This window comes from Stylophora pistillata, chromosome 9, assembly GCF_964205215.1.
Source record: "Stylophora pistillata chromosome 9, jaStyPist1.2, whole genome shotgun sequence".
Classification (NCBI taxonomy): Eukaryota; Metazoa; Cnidaria; class Anthozoa; order Scleractinia; family Pocilloporidae; genus Stylophora; species Stylophora pistillata.
The window spans coordinates 28,694,586-28,711,960 of record NC_142527.1 but is presented as its reverse complement, the minus strand read 5'-3'; the positions used below and the strand labels follow the sequence as shown (position 1 = coordinate 28,711,960).

The following is a 17,375-nucleotide window of genomic DNA, read 5'->3' as shown; positions in this document are numbered from 1 at the left end:
AAACTCATGGATAGCACGTCATTCCAGTGTTTCACCGGGGTTTCAAACCGCATGCACGTGACGAAATTAGCGAGTCTTCGTTGGATGATCATCAGGCTCCGGTTTTTCAAAGGGCAGATAAGGCTATCCAACGGATAAATCGCTATCAAGCGGATAAGTGTTACCAAAACGTACTGCGCTATCCACCGGATAGAGATTTATCCAGTGTATAGCGTTATCCATCCTTTGAACAACCGGGGCCTGATGAATAATTCATGAGTTGGGGATATCCCACATGAAGAGCAAAACATATATATACCCACCCACAGACAATGAAATTTCTACAAAGGATGATTAAAAAGTAAAACCCTGAGATCAAACTTTGACTTAAAAGAGCGGACGATCGACACATTGGGTCCAAATTGTTCCAAGCATCCATTTCAGCAGGACTGACGTCTTAAAGAATTATTTTTTTGTTCGGATTTGTCGACTGTGGAATGAATTACCTCTTAGTGTAAGAGAGTAAAATACCTTGTCAATCTTTCGTAAGAATTTGATGGCCTCTTATTATGATAAGTTTAATGTAGAATTTTTTCTAATTGTATCCTTTTTAATGATATTTCTTTTTTGAAATTTATTACTTAATTATTTCTCTAGAGATATGCATGATGTGATGATAGATGGCTTAATTTTAAAGGAGTCTTGTAGTCTGTTTTAAGCCTACCTCAGATTGAGCAATTAATTGATTTAATTGTCTCTTGTGATTGTAAAAATCTGAAATTTTATTAAATAAAAAATAAACAAATAAATTGAAAATAGCGCGGATTGGTTGATTTGTATTTCCCCCAAGAGGAAAGAAAGCACCAGCGATTCCTTGCATCACTTGGATTCTTTTTTTGTTCGGATTTGTCGGCTGTGGAATGAATTACCTCTTAGAATAAGAGAGTAAAATACCTTGTCAATCTTTCGTAAGAATTTGATGGCCTTTTATTATGATAAGTTTAATGTAGAATTTGTTCTCATTTTTGAATTGTATCCTTTTTAATGATATTTCTTTTTTGAAGTTTATTACTTAGTACTACTGCTGAGCTGAGCTGAGAAGAATATGCTTCCTTTCTATAACATCAAGAAATGATTAGATATTCTAGTCTTGTCGGATAGGGACGAATAAATGGAGGTCCCGTCTCCTGCAGGGTTAGGGGTAGGAGACGTTAATTTCCCACGTACGAGATTACTGTGTGATGGATGTCCTCCCCTGGGGTGAGATGGGGTGGGCAACAGGACCCCCATTGATACCAGTGTTTACTACACTGAAGGGGCTATCCTGTATAAATATAAATGTCTACTCTACTCATGTCTGCGCCTATTTTTCCACGTTTGAAACGAAAACGTTCGATAGCTGTTGGATTCGCTTAACTATGTCACCCCTAAGTGTGACTGGAATCAGGCTATTTTTTCTCAACAAAATCGATCATCTCTGGATCACACATCATGGTCACAAGAATAAAGGAAGTGATCTCCAGCTGAAGAAGCTCATGACTTTTTGATGAATTCTCCTTGTCAGAACTTTAGGGAATGTATAGAGACTGGTATGGAGAATATGCATACTGATGTTAGGGTGTAAAGCGTTAAAGCTATCACAGCAGGGGTGACTGTGTGTATCTCCCTCGATTGTTATTATTGCGGAACTACGCCAAGTTGCTTGACGGTCAAAATACAACTCACCTGCAATTAGAATACTTCAAATCTCAAAATCGCTTATGTGAGATGAAACATTCCAAAAAGCTTTTAAGACATATTAAGAAATCTAAACGGTGGGCCTACATTTTAAATGCTTCGGGTAATTTAGTTAAGAGCCGGTATCAATATTTACCCTGGTCTTTTGACCAGTGAGAAGTGATGAACACGTACTTATATCGTCAAACGAATGGAACTTTTTCATAGGTGCTTTTGTCAAATTTGTTATCAATGTGGGTCAGTCGTGTTCCAAAAGTGCACCCCAGCTTTCCAGCCCAGCAGCGATTGGTTTCTGAAGCTGGTCCAATTTTTGCTTCTCGACAGCTATTTAATAAAGAGCGCCATGACCTTTTGTTAACCAACACATTGAGGTTAAGCTCTTAATCCTGTCAAACAAAGCTGAAGTTCTTTTGTTTTCGTGACCTTACCAATATTTGAAATGCTTATTACGGACAAGAGTCAGACGTAATTAGCAAACAAGATTCACCGAGAGGACAGTCGTTTGTTTTCGGGATTTAATTTCTTGAGTTTGCGAAAGTGAAGCACCGATACCATTTGTCAGCATACAGGATAACGCGTACCCACCCTTACAGTGATTTATGTACCTTATCTATACCTTATTATTTGTACCTTATTATTAACCCTTTCCGCCCCAACATCAGTATGCATATTCTCCATACTTTTCTTTATACATTTCCTATAGTGCGGACAAAGAGAATTTGTTTAACAACCGAGAGTTTCTTTAGTTAGCGATCATTTCGATCATTCTGGTGAACTTAAAGTACGATTCAAGAGTGATATTGAAAGGAAAAATTAGACATAAGTCTATAATTGCGCTTTTAATCATTATATGTTAAAAAGCGCACTATAAATTGATAAATTATTATTATTATTATTATTATTATTATTATAGTCACTTATAAGGGTTGACGAGTTGAACTGAATTTCAACATGTAGACCTACTTCCATCTTCAGGTCCTGAGCTCGAGGTTTTTCGAGTTTCTTTTCTTTATTCGATTATCAGCTAAGTTGTCAACAAATAATATAGACTTTGTTGTCTCCAAAGCTACATGCAAGCAAATGAATTCCTAATAAATTTTGCTCGGTGGCTCGTCTAGCGCGCCACCGACTGATAAACATATAGTCAGCCAGAAGTTTATAAAGAGTTTTGGAAAAACCAGATAGATCTTTTTATTCCAAATGACGAACCTCTTAATTCAAATGCAGTTAGAAAAAAAAAAACTAAATTAATTAACAGGATACAATGGCATTTTACTTCGGCGTGTTGTTTCTCTCAACAAAATTCGTTGATATCTTGGTTTCCATTTTCAATTATTTCGATCCTAAATTATGATGAAATTAGTTTTCGCCGAGTATCATGCAGGGAGCGCCTCTCCTCCATGACTAAGTGACGTTGTGGACAATTTTTTAATATTTTAGAAAAGCAAGGAAAACTGGAGCAACCAAGTAGGCTTCTGGAAAAATTTGCCAAGTTATTTTAACATTTAATTAAACTTTGGGTGTAGAAATTACAATTAGGTAACAAATTTCATTGGCTCACGTAAAGCAGACAATATTGGATGTTTCCGAACTAACCTTTTAGTGTGACTGAAGTACCCTCTTGAATTCAGTGTTAAACTTGTCAGTGTGTAAAGCAGACCTACGTGTGGGAATGCCTTGTCGCATTCACCTTTTTATAGACAGATAACTAGACAATGATTCCCTCCATCTCAAACAATTCTTGTATTGGAAAATACTGGGGAGTTATATGTCTGGTATTGACAAAAGGAAAGATTAAGTGTTGAGTATTTTGGTTCAAAATAAAGATGCTAGACATTTATCTCTCATGTAATCACTAGTTGTGTCAGAGGCAAACTTCCCTGCAATCAACACTTACGTTTGCACTCACCCTTTCGCCGTCGCTCTTCCTTTGAGCGGTCAGTGCGCTGGACTCTGAGTCGTATGGCCCGGGTTCAAGTCCTGGCTGGGGCACTACGTTGTGTCCTTAAGCAAGTCACTTCACTCAGATTGCTTCGTCTTCTCGGATAAGACGTAAGGCCGTAGGTCCCGTCTCCTGCAGGGTTAGGGGTAGGAGACGTTAATTTCCCTCGCACGAGATTATTGTGTGATGGATGTCCTCCCCTGGGGTGGGATGAGTGGGAAGGTGAGTTACATGGACTGAAGCGGCTGCCAGAGGCGCCTGATAAAATGCTGACCTCCGATATCAACCTTAACAACAACGTGTAATGTTCTAAAGCATTATTGATCGGCACATTTAAATACGCGCTGTATAAATTGGTAAATTATGAAATTATTATTAAGCCCTTTTCCAAACGCTGGTGTTCTTTGCTGATTCAGGAATCATTTAACGACTCAGGTAATTCACATAACAATGCCAAACATGAACTTTTGTCGTTAATGACTTTTGTTTTTAACGACTGCGTGGCTGAGTGGTTAGGGTGCTGGACTTGTAAACCGGTGTCCAGGGTTCAAGTCCACCACCCTACCCCTCACTGGACTTGTTCTCGGTTACCCCTGGTTCAACTCCTCGGCTGCGCTCTGTGAATAGCCCACTGGTCTGCCTCCTGCCAGTGGGGATTTTTAAGCACTTAGTTAGTTTACATTGTGGCTGAAAAGCCCCTAAGAGGGAGCTTTAATTTACGTATTTATTTCTTTATTCATTTACTTTTCGCAAGGGAAAAGCCCTGATTTAAGTTGTCTTGTAAACAATTTTTCACTAAGACGCCTTCGATATAATTTCCAGTTTCAGAGCAAACCTTACGCCGAATTATTTCGCGCTCCTGATTCAATTTCCTAACCATTGCAGTTCTATCAATCCAAAGCGACGAGAAGGAAAATAAATCTCACAATTCAAGAGCGATTTCAATAACCTTTATCGTGTCTACCATCCAATGATTGAATGGTCGGTACCGCAATTGTTGACGGGAATTAGCCAAGATAGACTTCCAATACTGAAGATGTGATAACAAACTTTTATACACCTTTGCCATAGTGACGGAAAATCCGATGGAGGTCTGAGACTGGTTACGAATAATTTCACGAAAGCGAGGCCACCCGGGCAACCCATATGGCGTCTGACGCGAATGAACCTCAGGATATAGAAATCCTTCACAATTGAAGACTGAGGACTTGAGATTATGGTTGAAGTGCAGAGGTGAACCAGCGAAAGGTTTAAAGACAAAAGTAGAGCTTGTGAAAAGGTTAGCTTCGAGCACAAGATGCGTACTTCGGAGTGCTTTGATTGCTTGAGAAAATTGTCAATTGTGATTCCCGACCTAATTTCTTATACTTTAGGGTCCTTGAATACATCAAGAGCGGAAAGGATAAAAACATCATTGATCTTTATCCCAACAATCTATATTCTAAATGAAAACAACTACGCTCGGCAAACAACACAAGTTCACACTCCACCGCTAAACGACATGTTCCCGTCAAGTTCCCTGAATCTATGTGGGGCTACTCACTTCAGAAGATGCCTCTGTTTACCAGAACGGAATTAAACAATCATATAACAAGTTATGGGGTCTAGATAATTGTAGATTTCCATTAAAACAGCGTTGTTAGGAAACGAAGTGTAGCAGGACACAGCAGAATTGTCGGCGCGAAATCTTTCAATAGAAAAAAATCTACTTTTTAAACATTCATTCTTCTTTGAAATGCTTTCTATTTCTCTTTAGAGCTCTTCTATTCTCATTTCATACTGTTTCACAAGCGCGACAACACTCATCAGTCTGAATGCACGCATCTTTCGACTCGACCAAATCGGTCTGAGTTTCGACATCTCCTCTCTTTGCCTCATTTTCGACATTCTTTTCATTAGATTCTACAGTTGTAGTCTGACTCTGTAGCTGTTCATTCGATTTATCTGTCATTTACGCTGCTTTCTGTGCACACCATGAATAAAGCCCTGGGTGATTGATGAGTAGTTGCTTGACCAGTGAATCTTTGAGGTGGAGGCTTCCTTTTGCGCGGCGAAGTACGCCACTGAAATACGGCCGAAGGTACAGCATTGGTTTGAAGGCATATTTTGCCCGCAATACTTTTCTTCAATTCCTGCATTTAAAAATGGTGCGAGCAGACCATGGTTGAGTCCACGACTTTGAAGCTTTTTCCTTCCTCTCGACGGATTGTATGAAGTCATTGCTTTCTCGCGAGTTTTTCTTTGGGAAACTTGAAGTAAGATATTTTTTAACCGTTTTCGTCGCGATATCCCCTAGTAGTCCATGAAGGAACACAGCAGTGGCATGGCATTGTACATATTAACTTGAGCCTTAGCTATATTAGTAGTCAATTCTTTGAGAAATAAAGCTTTTTGGATTGATTAATTGTGCCAGAAACTTTTTGACAAGCGCTCACAACTCCATGCCCGGGTAGCCTCGTCCCCATGCACTAATTTTAGTCTTCACTCGGCCGCCGCCATTATGGCAAAGGTGTATTACACGACTCGGGCAGTCAGAGGGCCAATAACTAAAATCAACCAATCAAAATGCTCTATTGCCGGTCAATATTCTCTCAGTATTGGACCGGGCACTGTCCCGAATGGTCCCGAATGATACCGCACTTATGTCCCTTTGAACTTCAGTCGTATAATAAATCTCTTATTAACCAAGCTTGCTCGGGACCATACTGGAAGAATATCGGCCCTCGGTCTTTTTTGTACGGACCTCGCTACGCTCGGTCCGTACTGTCAAGACATCGGGCCGATATTCTCCCAGTACGGCCCTCGCGCTTGGTTAATAAGATATATTTATTGAAGTCCTATTCTACTGTTACATTTTTTAAGCGGTGCGTCAGTAGAAGAAAAGCCAGACATGAAGTACCCTCTTCAATTTGTTAAACTTGTCAGTGTGTCTAACAGACCTACGTGCGGGAATGCGTCGTCGCATTCACCTTTTTATACACAGATAACTAGACAATGATTCTCTCCATAAAAAATTGAAAATACTGGAGATTTATATGTCCAGAATAGTCAAAAGGAAAGACTAAGAGTTGAGCATTTTGGTTCAAACTAAAGATGCCACACTTTTATCTCTTACATAACCAATACTGTCTTCCAATACTGAAGATGTGATAACAAACTTTTATTGAAGTCCTATTCTACTGCTACACTTCTTAAGCGGTGCGTCAGTAGAAGAACCAAAATTTTAATCGTCCATTTTAAAGTTGCATGTACCTGGTTGCCGAGCCTTTATACTGGAGTGAGGCTAAGGGTAACCTTGTTATGAAACAGACGTTTCTGAATTTGTTATCATACACACTGAATACTGGTTTCTATCACAACAAGGTAGACTACGAGCAGTCCTTGAAGGTGGGCAGAACGGAAAGAAAGGCTTGGCATTAAATCAAGTACAAAACTGTAAAGTGGCCTATTGTTTGTTTTTAACGGTAGAAGCTGGTTTTAATCAGTATCGCTAAGGTACCGATCAGGCACTGCTACTAAATGAAGTCCTATGCCACGTGTTCGAGGCTAGCAAAGGATTTATACATGAAGTGTGCCACGCTTAATCAGTGATTAAGGCCAGCTCTATAAGCAACGTGTGAATATTACAGAAAGGCGAGCGTGATTCCTAAATTTATGAAACAGCGTGGAGCTTGATTTGCCTACTGAATCATACGTGACCCGTGAAAATCTCAAGATTTTTCTGGAATTTAAAGTTTTCCCTTTTTGTTAAGTTTTCCCGTTATATACGTGACGCATGAATTTCTCCAATGTTCGTGCGTGACTCGGGATCAGGACCCTCCCCCAACCCCCCCCCCCCCCCCCACCCCCAGCCCCTTTACTATCAGACATGTTCTGTGTAAAGGAAGTTTGATATATTGGTTAGTTTTCTGATCGCCGTAAAAAAATGAGATAAAAAATAAGGTGTCACTTGCGTGAAAGATCACCAGCAATGAGCTTGTGCTTTGACTATCGCGCGGAAGATCCGAACATCGTATATCATTCATAACCACTGAAGCAGGCAAATTTGAAAAGGTCAGAATACAGAGAAAAAAGGGCCGAAACTAGAACAGCAGTTTTGTTAAAACTCGCTTTCCAGATTTCCAGAAGCAATAAGTTGGAGACTCAAGAGCGAGCATAGAAAGAGTAAGGATTAGTTTATAAGGATTACAAGAGGAAGTTTAAGTGTAACGCACGCGCTGGCAACATTTCTCTAAGGTTACACGAGCCTTACAATCTATTCGTAGCCACCTAGTCGTTTCTGAAACAGAATTATGTTAAATTACACAAAAGCTACCTACCGACAATAAAGCGGCAACAAAACGAAAGAAAACCGGCGAAATGACAAAGTAAACCTACCTACCTGGCGGTTTGGATATCTAAACGGACACGAAATGCAGCATAACGATCAGATGACGACAAACTACATAACATCAATGACATTTATTCGCGCGAAAACTCAAAACATAAATACCAACGCAACTGAAGCCTGGTATGCGGATGGACCGCTGGCCCTAAAATTTGTTGTAACACTGAGTATCTGTTAACCCTAAAGATGGCGCGTGTGTGATTTTTCCTAAAACAATAACTCTCTAAGCCTTTTGCTTCTAAACTCCGCCTTGACATCAATCAATCAATCAATCAATCAATCCTTCTTTATTCCTCCTAAGAGAAAAAGACATGTCCTAAGTTACATCAGCAGTAAGTAGTCTAAAAATACATTAGACATACAATAGACAGATAAAAATGCATAGAGATACTCTATACAAATAATAGAAAGATCAAAGATTATATTTAAAAATAAGCCTTTTTACAAAAACATGCTTGAATCTGTCAGTCTTTATATCCAGGCGATGAGTACTTTTGTTTCTGAGTTGGTACTTTATTTCTTTCTTCTTCGGAATGATATTACCAAGCGGGCAATCGGGATCCACTGAGCGTTCCTTAAAAATTCTTCTTAGCTGCCTTTTCTTAAAGTTCTCGAATGTCCATTCTCTTAAATGTGTATTTCCTTTTAACTTGTCTGTCCAGAAAGTTCGGTATGACGGGTTTAACATCAAAATACGCCCACATATTTTAATTTCGAGCCCCAAAGGAAGCAAGAAATAATGAAAACAAGGGAAATATAGTCACCTCTGTTAAGATATGTAAATGCATGCTCGAAAGCGTGATGTTAACTCCCTTAGGTCGTGATATGTTAATTAGTTGATCGTGTATTTAAAAGGAACTCGGTATCTGCACGTTTCTCTCTTCCTTCGGATTTCTGCTTTAGCTGTTGAATAAAGACTTGAAACATGGTGTCACGAGTGGGATGTCCTCAATCACTGACATTGGAAAATGGCATCTCTTTAGTGCTTTGTTGAGGGGCTTGAGGTCTAGGCAAAGGCGGAGCTTGCCATTGCTTTTCCTTGCAATTACAATAGAGTTCACCCATTCAGTAGGTCTCTCTACTTTCTCTATGACCCCTTTAGCTTCAAGCTCATTAAGGTATTCTTTCAGTATCTGCCAGTGACCATCCTTCCAATCCACTTTTGTAAAAATCTTGGTTTGCCCAACTCAGGTAGGAGTTGGGCAAAACAGATTCCTTATTACTAAGCGGGCTCCACTGAACGTATCTTAAAAATCTTCTTATCTGCATTTTCTAAAAATTCTCGAATGTTCATTCTCTTAGATATGTTTTTCCTTTCAGCGCATCTGTCCAGAAAGTTTTGTATGACCATGAGATCTGAGTCTATAGCGCCATAAACAGGCACACCATAAGTGAAATTTGGTAAAACTAAGGCGCTAAATAGGTGGTCTACTTCACTTTGACTGAAACCTTCAGACACTTATTTGCCTTAGTCAACTTAGCACGTACGTGTTTGCTATATTTACAATTCTCATGTTAATGATTTAAGTATTATAAACTCCCTGCGGGGAAAGCGTGCGCATTCTTTGACCAATCAAAATTCTTTGGATTACGTGTCGCCTTCAATATTACAGATCGGCGTTGTGGAAGTGAATGTTCCTTGACAAATAGAAATTCCACGCAATGGTGAGTTAATAAGACATCATGAAAACAAAGAAGATATAGTCACCTCTAAAGAATAGGATATTTTGAGGAAACATTAAAAAACGTCTCCGTTATGCCATAATTGACCACTGAATGTATAAAATTTCGTTAAAAATATTGCCAACCTTGATATCGGGAGATTAATATGGATTAAATTTTACTTGCGAGATTATTGTTGGTTTCATTTCAGTAGTTCGTGGATAATAATTTCGGAACTTTCAAGACCGACCGTGTCTTTAATACAGGTTCGACTGTTGTACAAAATGGGTGGAAAAAACTGAAGAATCGATTACTGAGGTGTATCTAAGGGATACCGCTCTTTACAAAACCAACGATGTGATCCCAATGCGTGATGGTATATCTTTCTTTTTTGTCGTTGAAAACCCTACCCGAAATAAAAACCAGACATGTGAGGTATTTATTACTTTATTTTGAAAGAAGCACATTATCTCCCCAATATTATGTTGTTTGATAATGGTACAACCTTATTCGATCGTTTAACATCTAAAACGCCCACATACTTCAATTTCGAGCCCCGAAGGAACCAAAAAAAGCAAGAAATAATGAAAATAGAGGAAATATAGTCACCTCCGACTCCTTCACAATACCAATAAGGTAATTAAGCTCAAGGTTCTTGCCAAAGTTTTTTTAAAACAGGAGATAATTCACTTTCCCTGGACTTCTGCTGCTCCGGCGTCAAAAACTTAAAGCCTTTAATCTCACCAAGACATTTCACCGCCCCACAATTGCAACGAAATCGCTCCGCAACTTCATACTCTGTCACATTGTAGTCAAACGTGATATCTTCGCCTTTCTTAATATCACAAGCAGCCACCATGAACCAAAAGACCTCCTGGCTTTTACCCGAGAAAGGATTGACATCTTTGCGTCTTTTATAGATGAATGTTGCTTTTCTGTCACAAGAATGGTTCATGTACTTGATCACCCCTTCGGGTTCCACGTGCTTGTTTTTTCCAACTTGCACTGTATACCTGGTCGCCGTTTCGCTGACTTTACCCCAGAGATCAGTCAGAAAGGATCCTTCTTTGATGTCCTCGTTTGCTCGGCAGGATAGGAAATTCTCTGTGACCTCAATAACTGCCAACCTCTTGGAATACATCCTCTACAAGCAACGGAGAAATAAAGAAGTTACCACAATTAGCGTCACAAAACCTCACTTTTAGCAAATTTGTAACAGTTTGAAGGAAATTTTGTCTCACACTCAAAATCGAACGAGTGCACACCTCGAGATCGACTTCAATTGAAAGGGTTGCGAGAGCAAAATTCAGCTTGACTATAATGGATAAATCACACTGCTGATGTTTTTTTTATACCTTAGGCTTGAAAAGTAATTTTGCATTGTATTTTTTGGGCTCTTAATTGGTAGTTCTTATCAAATCTAAAGAGTGATTGTTTTCCCAAAGCAAAGACAACTCTCCATGGTGATGGGACGTAGACTATTGGCTAAATCGAAGGCTAGTTGAGGCGCTTTCAAAAGAAATTAATCGCCTGAAAAGAAAACTTACAGTAAAAAAACTGAGCTGTATTCTCCTGTCTCTTTTTTGTTTTTTTTGTTTTCATAACAGATGTGGAGAAAGGTGGAGTCTTGTTAAAGCTATCGTATTTATTGTCTGGATCCATCTCATGTCAAGAATTCTATTTCCTTTTCTCAATTTCTAAGACTTTGTCGTTTATGTGGTGATGACCCTGATTTTTGTTTGGCTTTACATGAAGTGTAAACAGCACTCAGTGTCATGATCCAAGATATTTATTCCTGGCTGGCTGGCTGGCTGGCTGGCTGACTGTATTTGTCACGGTGAGCAAAGCGCTTGTCACGTGGTTTACTACCGTCAAGGATAGGTTCCAGTCTATGCTCGGCTAAGTTACGTAAGGAAATAATTTGGATATATCAACAAAGTTGAAATGGTAAATTGGCCACCGTAACGATTGCAAAAGCTGACGTTTCGAGCGTTAGCCCTTCGTCGGAGCGAATAGAGGAATTGTGGGTTGTGTGTGCTATTAAAGGCAGAAATGGAGCTACGTGGGAACATGGTAACGAGAAAGACGCGAATAAATTAGTGGAATGAAAAGCGTTCGTTGATCCCTGTGGGATTCAGACTGTCGGTTTGAAAGATGAGCTTTTGTTCAAGAGTTTTACGGCTTTTCGTGCTACCAAAGTGTAAGGAAAGACAGCAGATTGCCATATGTTGCTTAGAATGATTAGGTAAATTAAAATGTCTAGCGACTGGTTTCGATGTGTCCTTGTCATTCCTTTCCACGTCGCGAAGGTGTTCTCGGAATCGGTCACCCAGTTTTCTGCCTGTTTCCCCGATGTATATCTTTTTGCAATAAGTGCAAGTTATGCAATAGATTACTTTGGCGGAGGTGCACGTGAAGTGATCGGTGATCTTAATGGATCGTTTGGGTCCCGATATTTTATCAGTGTTGTGAATGAAAGGACACGTTTTGCATCGTGCAAGAGCGCATTTAAAAGTGTCTGGTTGCATGGTCATTAGTCTGAAAAGAACTTCTGACCAAAAAATTGCCTATGTTTTTGTCGCGTTTGAATTAAATGAGCGGAGGCTGCGAAAAGATAGTGCTTGTCTCTGGATCGTTTTGAAGTAATTTAAAGTTTTTAAGAATGATGGATTTAACTGAGTGGTTGTGAGGGTGAAACGTGAGAGTGAATGGAATGCGGTCGGAATCTTCCTGTTGTGACGTTTGTAGTGCTGAATGTCGATCAATAAGTTGGGCGCGGTGGTAAACCGCTTGAATGACAGAAACAGGGTAACCACGTTTATCGAGAAGCTGGCACATTGACTCTGATTTGTGGTGGAAATCAGAGTCATCACTACATAAACGACGAAGTCTTAGAAACTGAGAAAAAGGAATGGAATTCTTAACGTGAGATGGATGCGAAGACGAATATAACAAGTAATTATGCGAGTCTGTAGGTTTGTAATACACACTAGTGCATAAACCGTTGCCTTCAATTGAAACTTTGATGTCTAAAAAGGATAAATAATTGTCAGAAATTTCCCAGGTATATTTCAGAGCCGGGTGAAAAGAATTGGCTGCGGTTATTTCTCGTTTACTTTAGAAGGAAACTCTGCACACGCTGGTTCTACAGACTTGGACTGTATACTTTCGGTTAACTTGACATTATTCTTCACAATCCAACATTACACGTTCTGTTCTATGACCTATCTCAATCCCATCTTCTTTGAGTTAGGTCATAGAAGAGAACGTGTAATGTTGGATTGTGAAGAATAAAGTCAAGTTCACCGAAAGTGTACAGTCTAAGTCTGTAGAACCAGCGTGTGCAGAGTTTCCTTCTAAAGTAAGTGAGAAATTCTGCGAAACCTGAGTCAGCTCCTCTCTAGTAGAGGAGGTAGCGCCGATACAGTCGTCGATGTAGCGACCGTAGCGGTTCAGGTTTGGAGCCGTTGTAGTGGCTGAAAAATTGGTGTTCGACAAAACCCACAAAAAGATTGGCATAGCCAGGTCCCATTTTGGTGCCAATGGCCACACAATTGGTTTGTTTGAAGAAGTTGTCCCCGAATGAAAAACAGTTGAGTGTGAGCACTAGTTCGGCTAAGCGTAGTAGTGTTTCAGATTTAGGTTCCTTAACAATACGTTGATCAAAAAAATGTTTAAGGGCTAGAAAGCCTTCACCATTAGGATTGACAGTGTAGAGAGACGTAATATCCATGGTGAAAAGAAGTTTGTTTTGGCCAAGGAAATTAAAGTCGCGAAAAATTTGAAGAGCGTGTTGGCTGTCTTTAATATATGATGGTAAAGTTTTGACGATGGGAGCCATAATTTTGTCTAGATAGCTGGAGATAAGTTCGGTAGGGCAACTGCAAGCCGAGACAATGGGCCGACCCGGGTTGTTAGGTTTGTGAATTTGAGGTAAAAAGTAAATACAAGAAGTTCTAGGAGTGGTTATGATGAGAATTTTTGCTGTGGCCGGCAATTCTTGTTTAGTTATGAGTTGGTTGATCGTATTCTTGACGGTGTTTTCAGTGATTGCTGGCAGTGAGGTCTTTGTCGATCTTTTGATAAAAAGAGGTGTCAGAAAGTTGCCGCATAGCTTCTTTTTGGTAGAGGTCGGTGAGCCGGCTTTTCTACAGTCAGCTTGTATTCTCAGTGCGGATTACAGCGAGGAGTCTTTTATTTACCAACATTGAAACAAGTTGTTGGACAATACAAAATGTGGAATGAATTAATGTTTTGGTTTACCCGATTCATGTACCGCTAGAATTCACTTGCATACGTGCTACGATAAAATGGAAAATAATGTGGCTTCTATTCAAGGGCGACTTCTATATTTTGAAGGCCATAGTTTTCATGTGTGAAGTAGTCAATTGTGTCTATAAATGTAGAATAACTACGAGTGACCCTAACAAAATTCATTGTCTTGGAGAGGGCCAACCAACTGAGGAAGTTAGAGTGTTGTTGGGAGAGTCACATACAAGCATCAGGCATGTACCAATGCCCACCTAGCTTAGATGACTAGCTACATTCAACACGAAAGTAAGATGTATAATGTGGATAATGTAGAGAACTTAACAGATAAAATCGTTGAAGAAGGTGAAATAGAAATCATGTTATAATGAAACAATTTTTCGTTTTTATAATAATAATAATGATAATAATAATAAATAATAATAATTAATAATAATGATAATAAAGGTTTATTAGCATTCCAAAAATGAATTGGCTCTTCTATGCTAAAATTACTATACTATTCTAATTACGCCATATCATATAATTTTACAGTAAATCACATTCTAATTAAGAATTAAATTATAGACAAGCTAAAAGGCCTGAGATTCATGTTTCTAATCTCTTTCCAGCGTTATTAAAAAGATATGATGTCAAATTACTCTTAAAAGATCGAAAGTCCGTACGGTTCCGCAGATAACTTGGTAACGCATTGAAAATGGCTCCTGAGCTGTCTTGAAAAGTACCACTTCATTTCTATTGCGGCTTCTATTCAAGGGTGGCTTCTATTTTTCCTTTTCACGAAATTTCTGCGGCTTCTACTCAAAGGCGGCTTCTAATCAAGGGCGGCTTACCAGAACGTTTTTTATCCTGAACTTCTGTTCATACCACACGCTCAATAAGAAAATTACTTTTAAAGCTAAGAAGTGTCAAGGAAAGTTTGAGTGAATCATTTTCGAGATATTAGTTACTAAGGAAAGAGACCAACCCTGGACTCTCAAACCATAGTTAATCGAGGGAACTATGCTCAAACAGGCTCCGCTCCAACAAAACCTTTGGCTTACTGAGTTACTCTATTATTTTTTTCTGCACATTTGAAAGTTATGATCACCGATTCTATTTCTTCATTTAACATCGGTAATCTCTTGTCTTTTTCTAATCTTCATGACGTCACATGACGTCACCCAAACGTTATGTTTCCCTATGGTTCCCTTTTATCCTAAGTGTTTTTACAAAATCTCTTATTATTAGATTTTTCAAAGCAATTTTTACTTTTAGTAACAATAAAACTTTACTCTTTGCTTTAAATGCCAATGAACGAGAAGGGTGATAGCGTGGCTGAGTTTTTCAATGCGTCAATCACATTCAGTCTCCATATCAAAAAGGTTACTGAAGCTTTTAATGATGAATAAGTGTTTGAAAAGAATGGAATACATTTAAATCAACCTTGCTTAACTTCTGAAGTAGTTTCGAATTGAAACCATTGACTAATCTTCCTGTGAACCAATAGCGCTCAAGTTGATCTAAGCGCCTTTTCATTTCTCTCTATTGCCGCTAGAGCAACCATGACGGAATAAGTGTACACAGTTCACTGACTCTGAGCTTTTTGCGCGCAATCAGTTTTCCATGATCGGTGTTTCATTACTAAGTTAATTTGCGCCGCTGTTTTATGTTTTTTTTATCCCAAACACGACTGAAGGTAGGCTAGTGAAGTAAAAACGATTTGCGTGTTAAATGTTCTTCTGGCAGTTAAGCGCTTACTATACCCGTTTCCATCGTAATTCTTTGTTAAGTTCTGTTAACTTATGCAATACAGTGCTGGTATATCACGACATACAGTGTATTCTATGACGTACAGTGTATTCTATGATGTACAGTGTATTCTATGACATACAGTGTATTCTATGACGTACACATTATGTTTTCAGGTATCGCTCAATAGGGGAAAAAAGCACTGACGTGAGGTTAAAATCCTAAAAAGTACTTACCAAAAGTCGGAATCAAAGTGAAAGACTATTCTTAACGAATAATTGAAACGCCCCGGGCAAATGATTTGGAAGGAGGACTATAAATACTATACGGCAAATGATTCGGAAGGAGGACTTTAAATACTATACGTGGCAATATTTCAGTACATCAGTTGACCATTGTCTTTTCGATTCATTACATCCGTGCAATTTGTAACCCCAAATAGCGCCCTCAGTAATCTACTGAAAGACAGCCGAATACTGAGTCACGTTATCACTGACAAAATTTTTATCTCTGTTGTATAAATAGATAGATTCTGTGTTGCAGTAGGTCCGTTCACTTAATAGATCTCAGAATACGCTAAAATGTGGTAATTAAGTTTTATCGCAGTACAGTCACCGATAAGAGACTTAAGCTTTACTTCATTTAAGTGCTTCAAAAAACATTTCTTTGATGACAGCTTTATTAAAAACTAATACTTCCCCCCTTCGCGGTGTCTTTCGGGGGAAAAATTCGTACGCGCCCTTGTTTCACTAAAATCCTGGCAAACTTTATATATGTATGATGCACGATCCTCGCAGTAGAGAGCGCTATATAAGCAAGAGCGAAAATCAGACCTGAAAAAAAATCAGGCCTGTACGGGATTCGAACCACTTACCTCTGCGATACTAGTGCAGCGCTCTACCAATTGAGCTAACAAGCCAATTGGGAGCACGCCGTTAAGTTGATTCGTAATAAACCCGTGATGATAAATCAGATACCGTTAAGTTGATTCGTAATAAACCCGTGATGATAAATCAGATACTGCGAGGATCGTGCATCATACGTATCTATAACCGCAGTTCAAAATATATGAACTTCATATATTCATCGCAACCAAACTTTATCTATATAAAGAACAGTTAAACCTACATGACCTAGAAACAATGGTTGCAAAACATTCCAGTCTCTTGAGAGCAAACTTGTGCCCAAAAAACAGAAACGTAATCACTGCGAGGATATGCTTGAATGAGAGATTTCAACATTCCATGTTTTCTGTAGTCTCTCAGGGAATAAGTCGTCACTTTCCGGCTCATGACGAAAAGCCCTCTTACCCACCACGAGAAAAGAATAGAAAAAATGTTGGTGCTTTTTCCCTGTGTTTAGACCCCGTTTTATCATTGTCTGAGCGATTTAAAAGTGAGTCCATAATATGCCTTTGCGGAATTAGTGGCCGCCTGCGAATTCGAATGCAACAGGCATGTTCAATTTTCGTTTGTCCCATGGCGGTCTGTAGGTGATATTTTGTGGCTCCTTTCGATTATTTTTCAATTATGTAAAATTTTATTAAGTAGGTAAGTAACGTTAGATTTATCATCACGGGTTTGTTACGAATGAACTTAACGGCCTGCTCCCAGTTGGCTTGTTAGCTCAATTGGTAGTGCGCTGCACTAGTATCGCAGAGGTCAGTGG

At 39.1% G+C, this 17,375-nt stretch overlaps 1 protein-coding gene and 1 long non-coding RNA gene across 2 annotated transcripts; one reads left to right on the top strand and one right to left on the bottom strand.

Moving 5' to 3' along the window:
* Positions 1-4,825: 4,825 nt before the first annotated feature.
* On the top strand, positions 4,826-5,305 carry LOC148724198 (uncharacterized). The gene is made up of 2 exons (XR_015991404.1): positions 4,826-4,937; positions 5,032-5,305. It is a non-coding gene; the product is annotated as an uncharacterized LOC148724198 (long non-coding RNA).
* Positions 5,306-10,138: 4,833 nt separating this feature from the next.
* LOC111338660 (uncharacterized) lies at positions 10,139-16,208 on the bottom strand. The gene is made up of 2 exons (XM_022945181.2): positions 15,944-16,208; positions 10,139-10,851 (listed from the first exon to the last, which is right to left on the bottom strand). Exon 2 carries the CDS (start codon positions 10,846-10,848, stop codon positions 10,354-10,356), a length of 495 nt encoding a protein of 164 aa, XP_022800916.1. The 5' UTR covers positions 10,849-10,851; positions 15,944-16,208; the 3' UTR covers positions 10,139-10,353.
* Between the last annotated feature and the right edge of the window lie 1,167 nt (positions 16,209-17,375).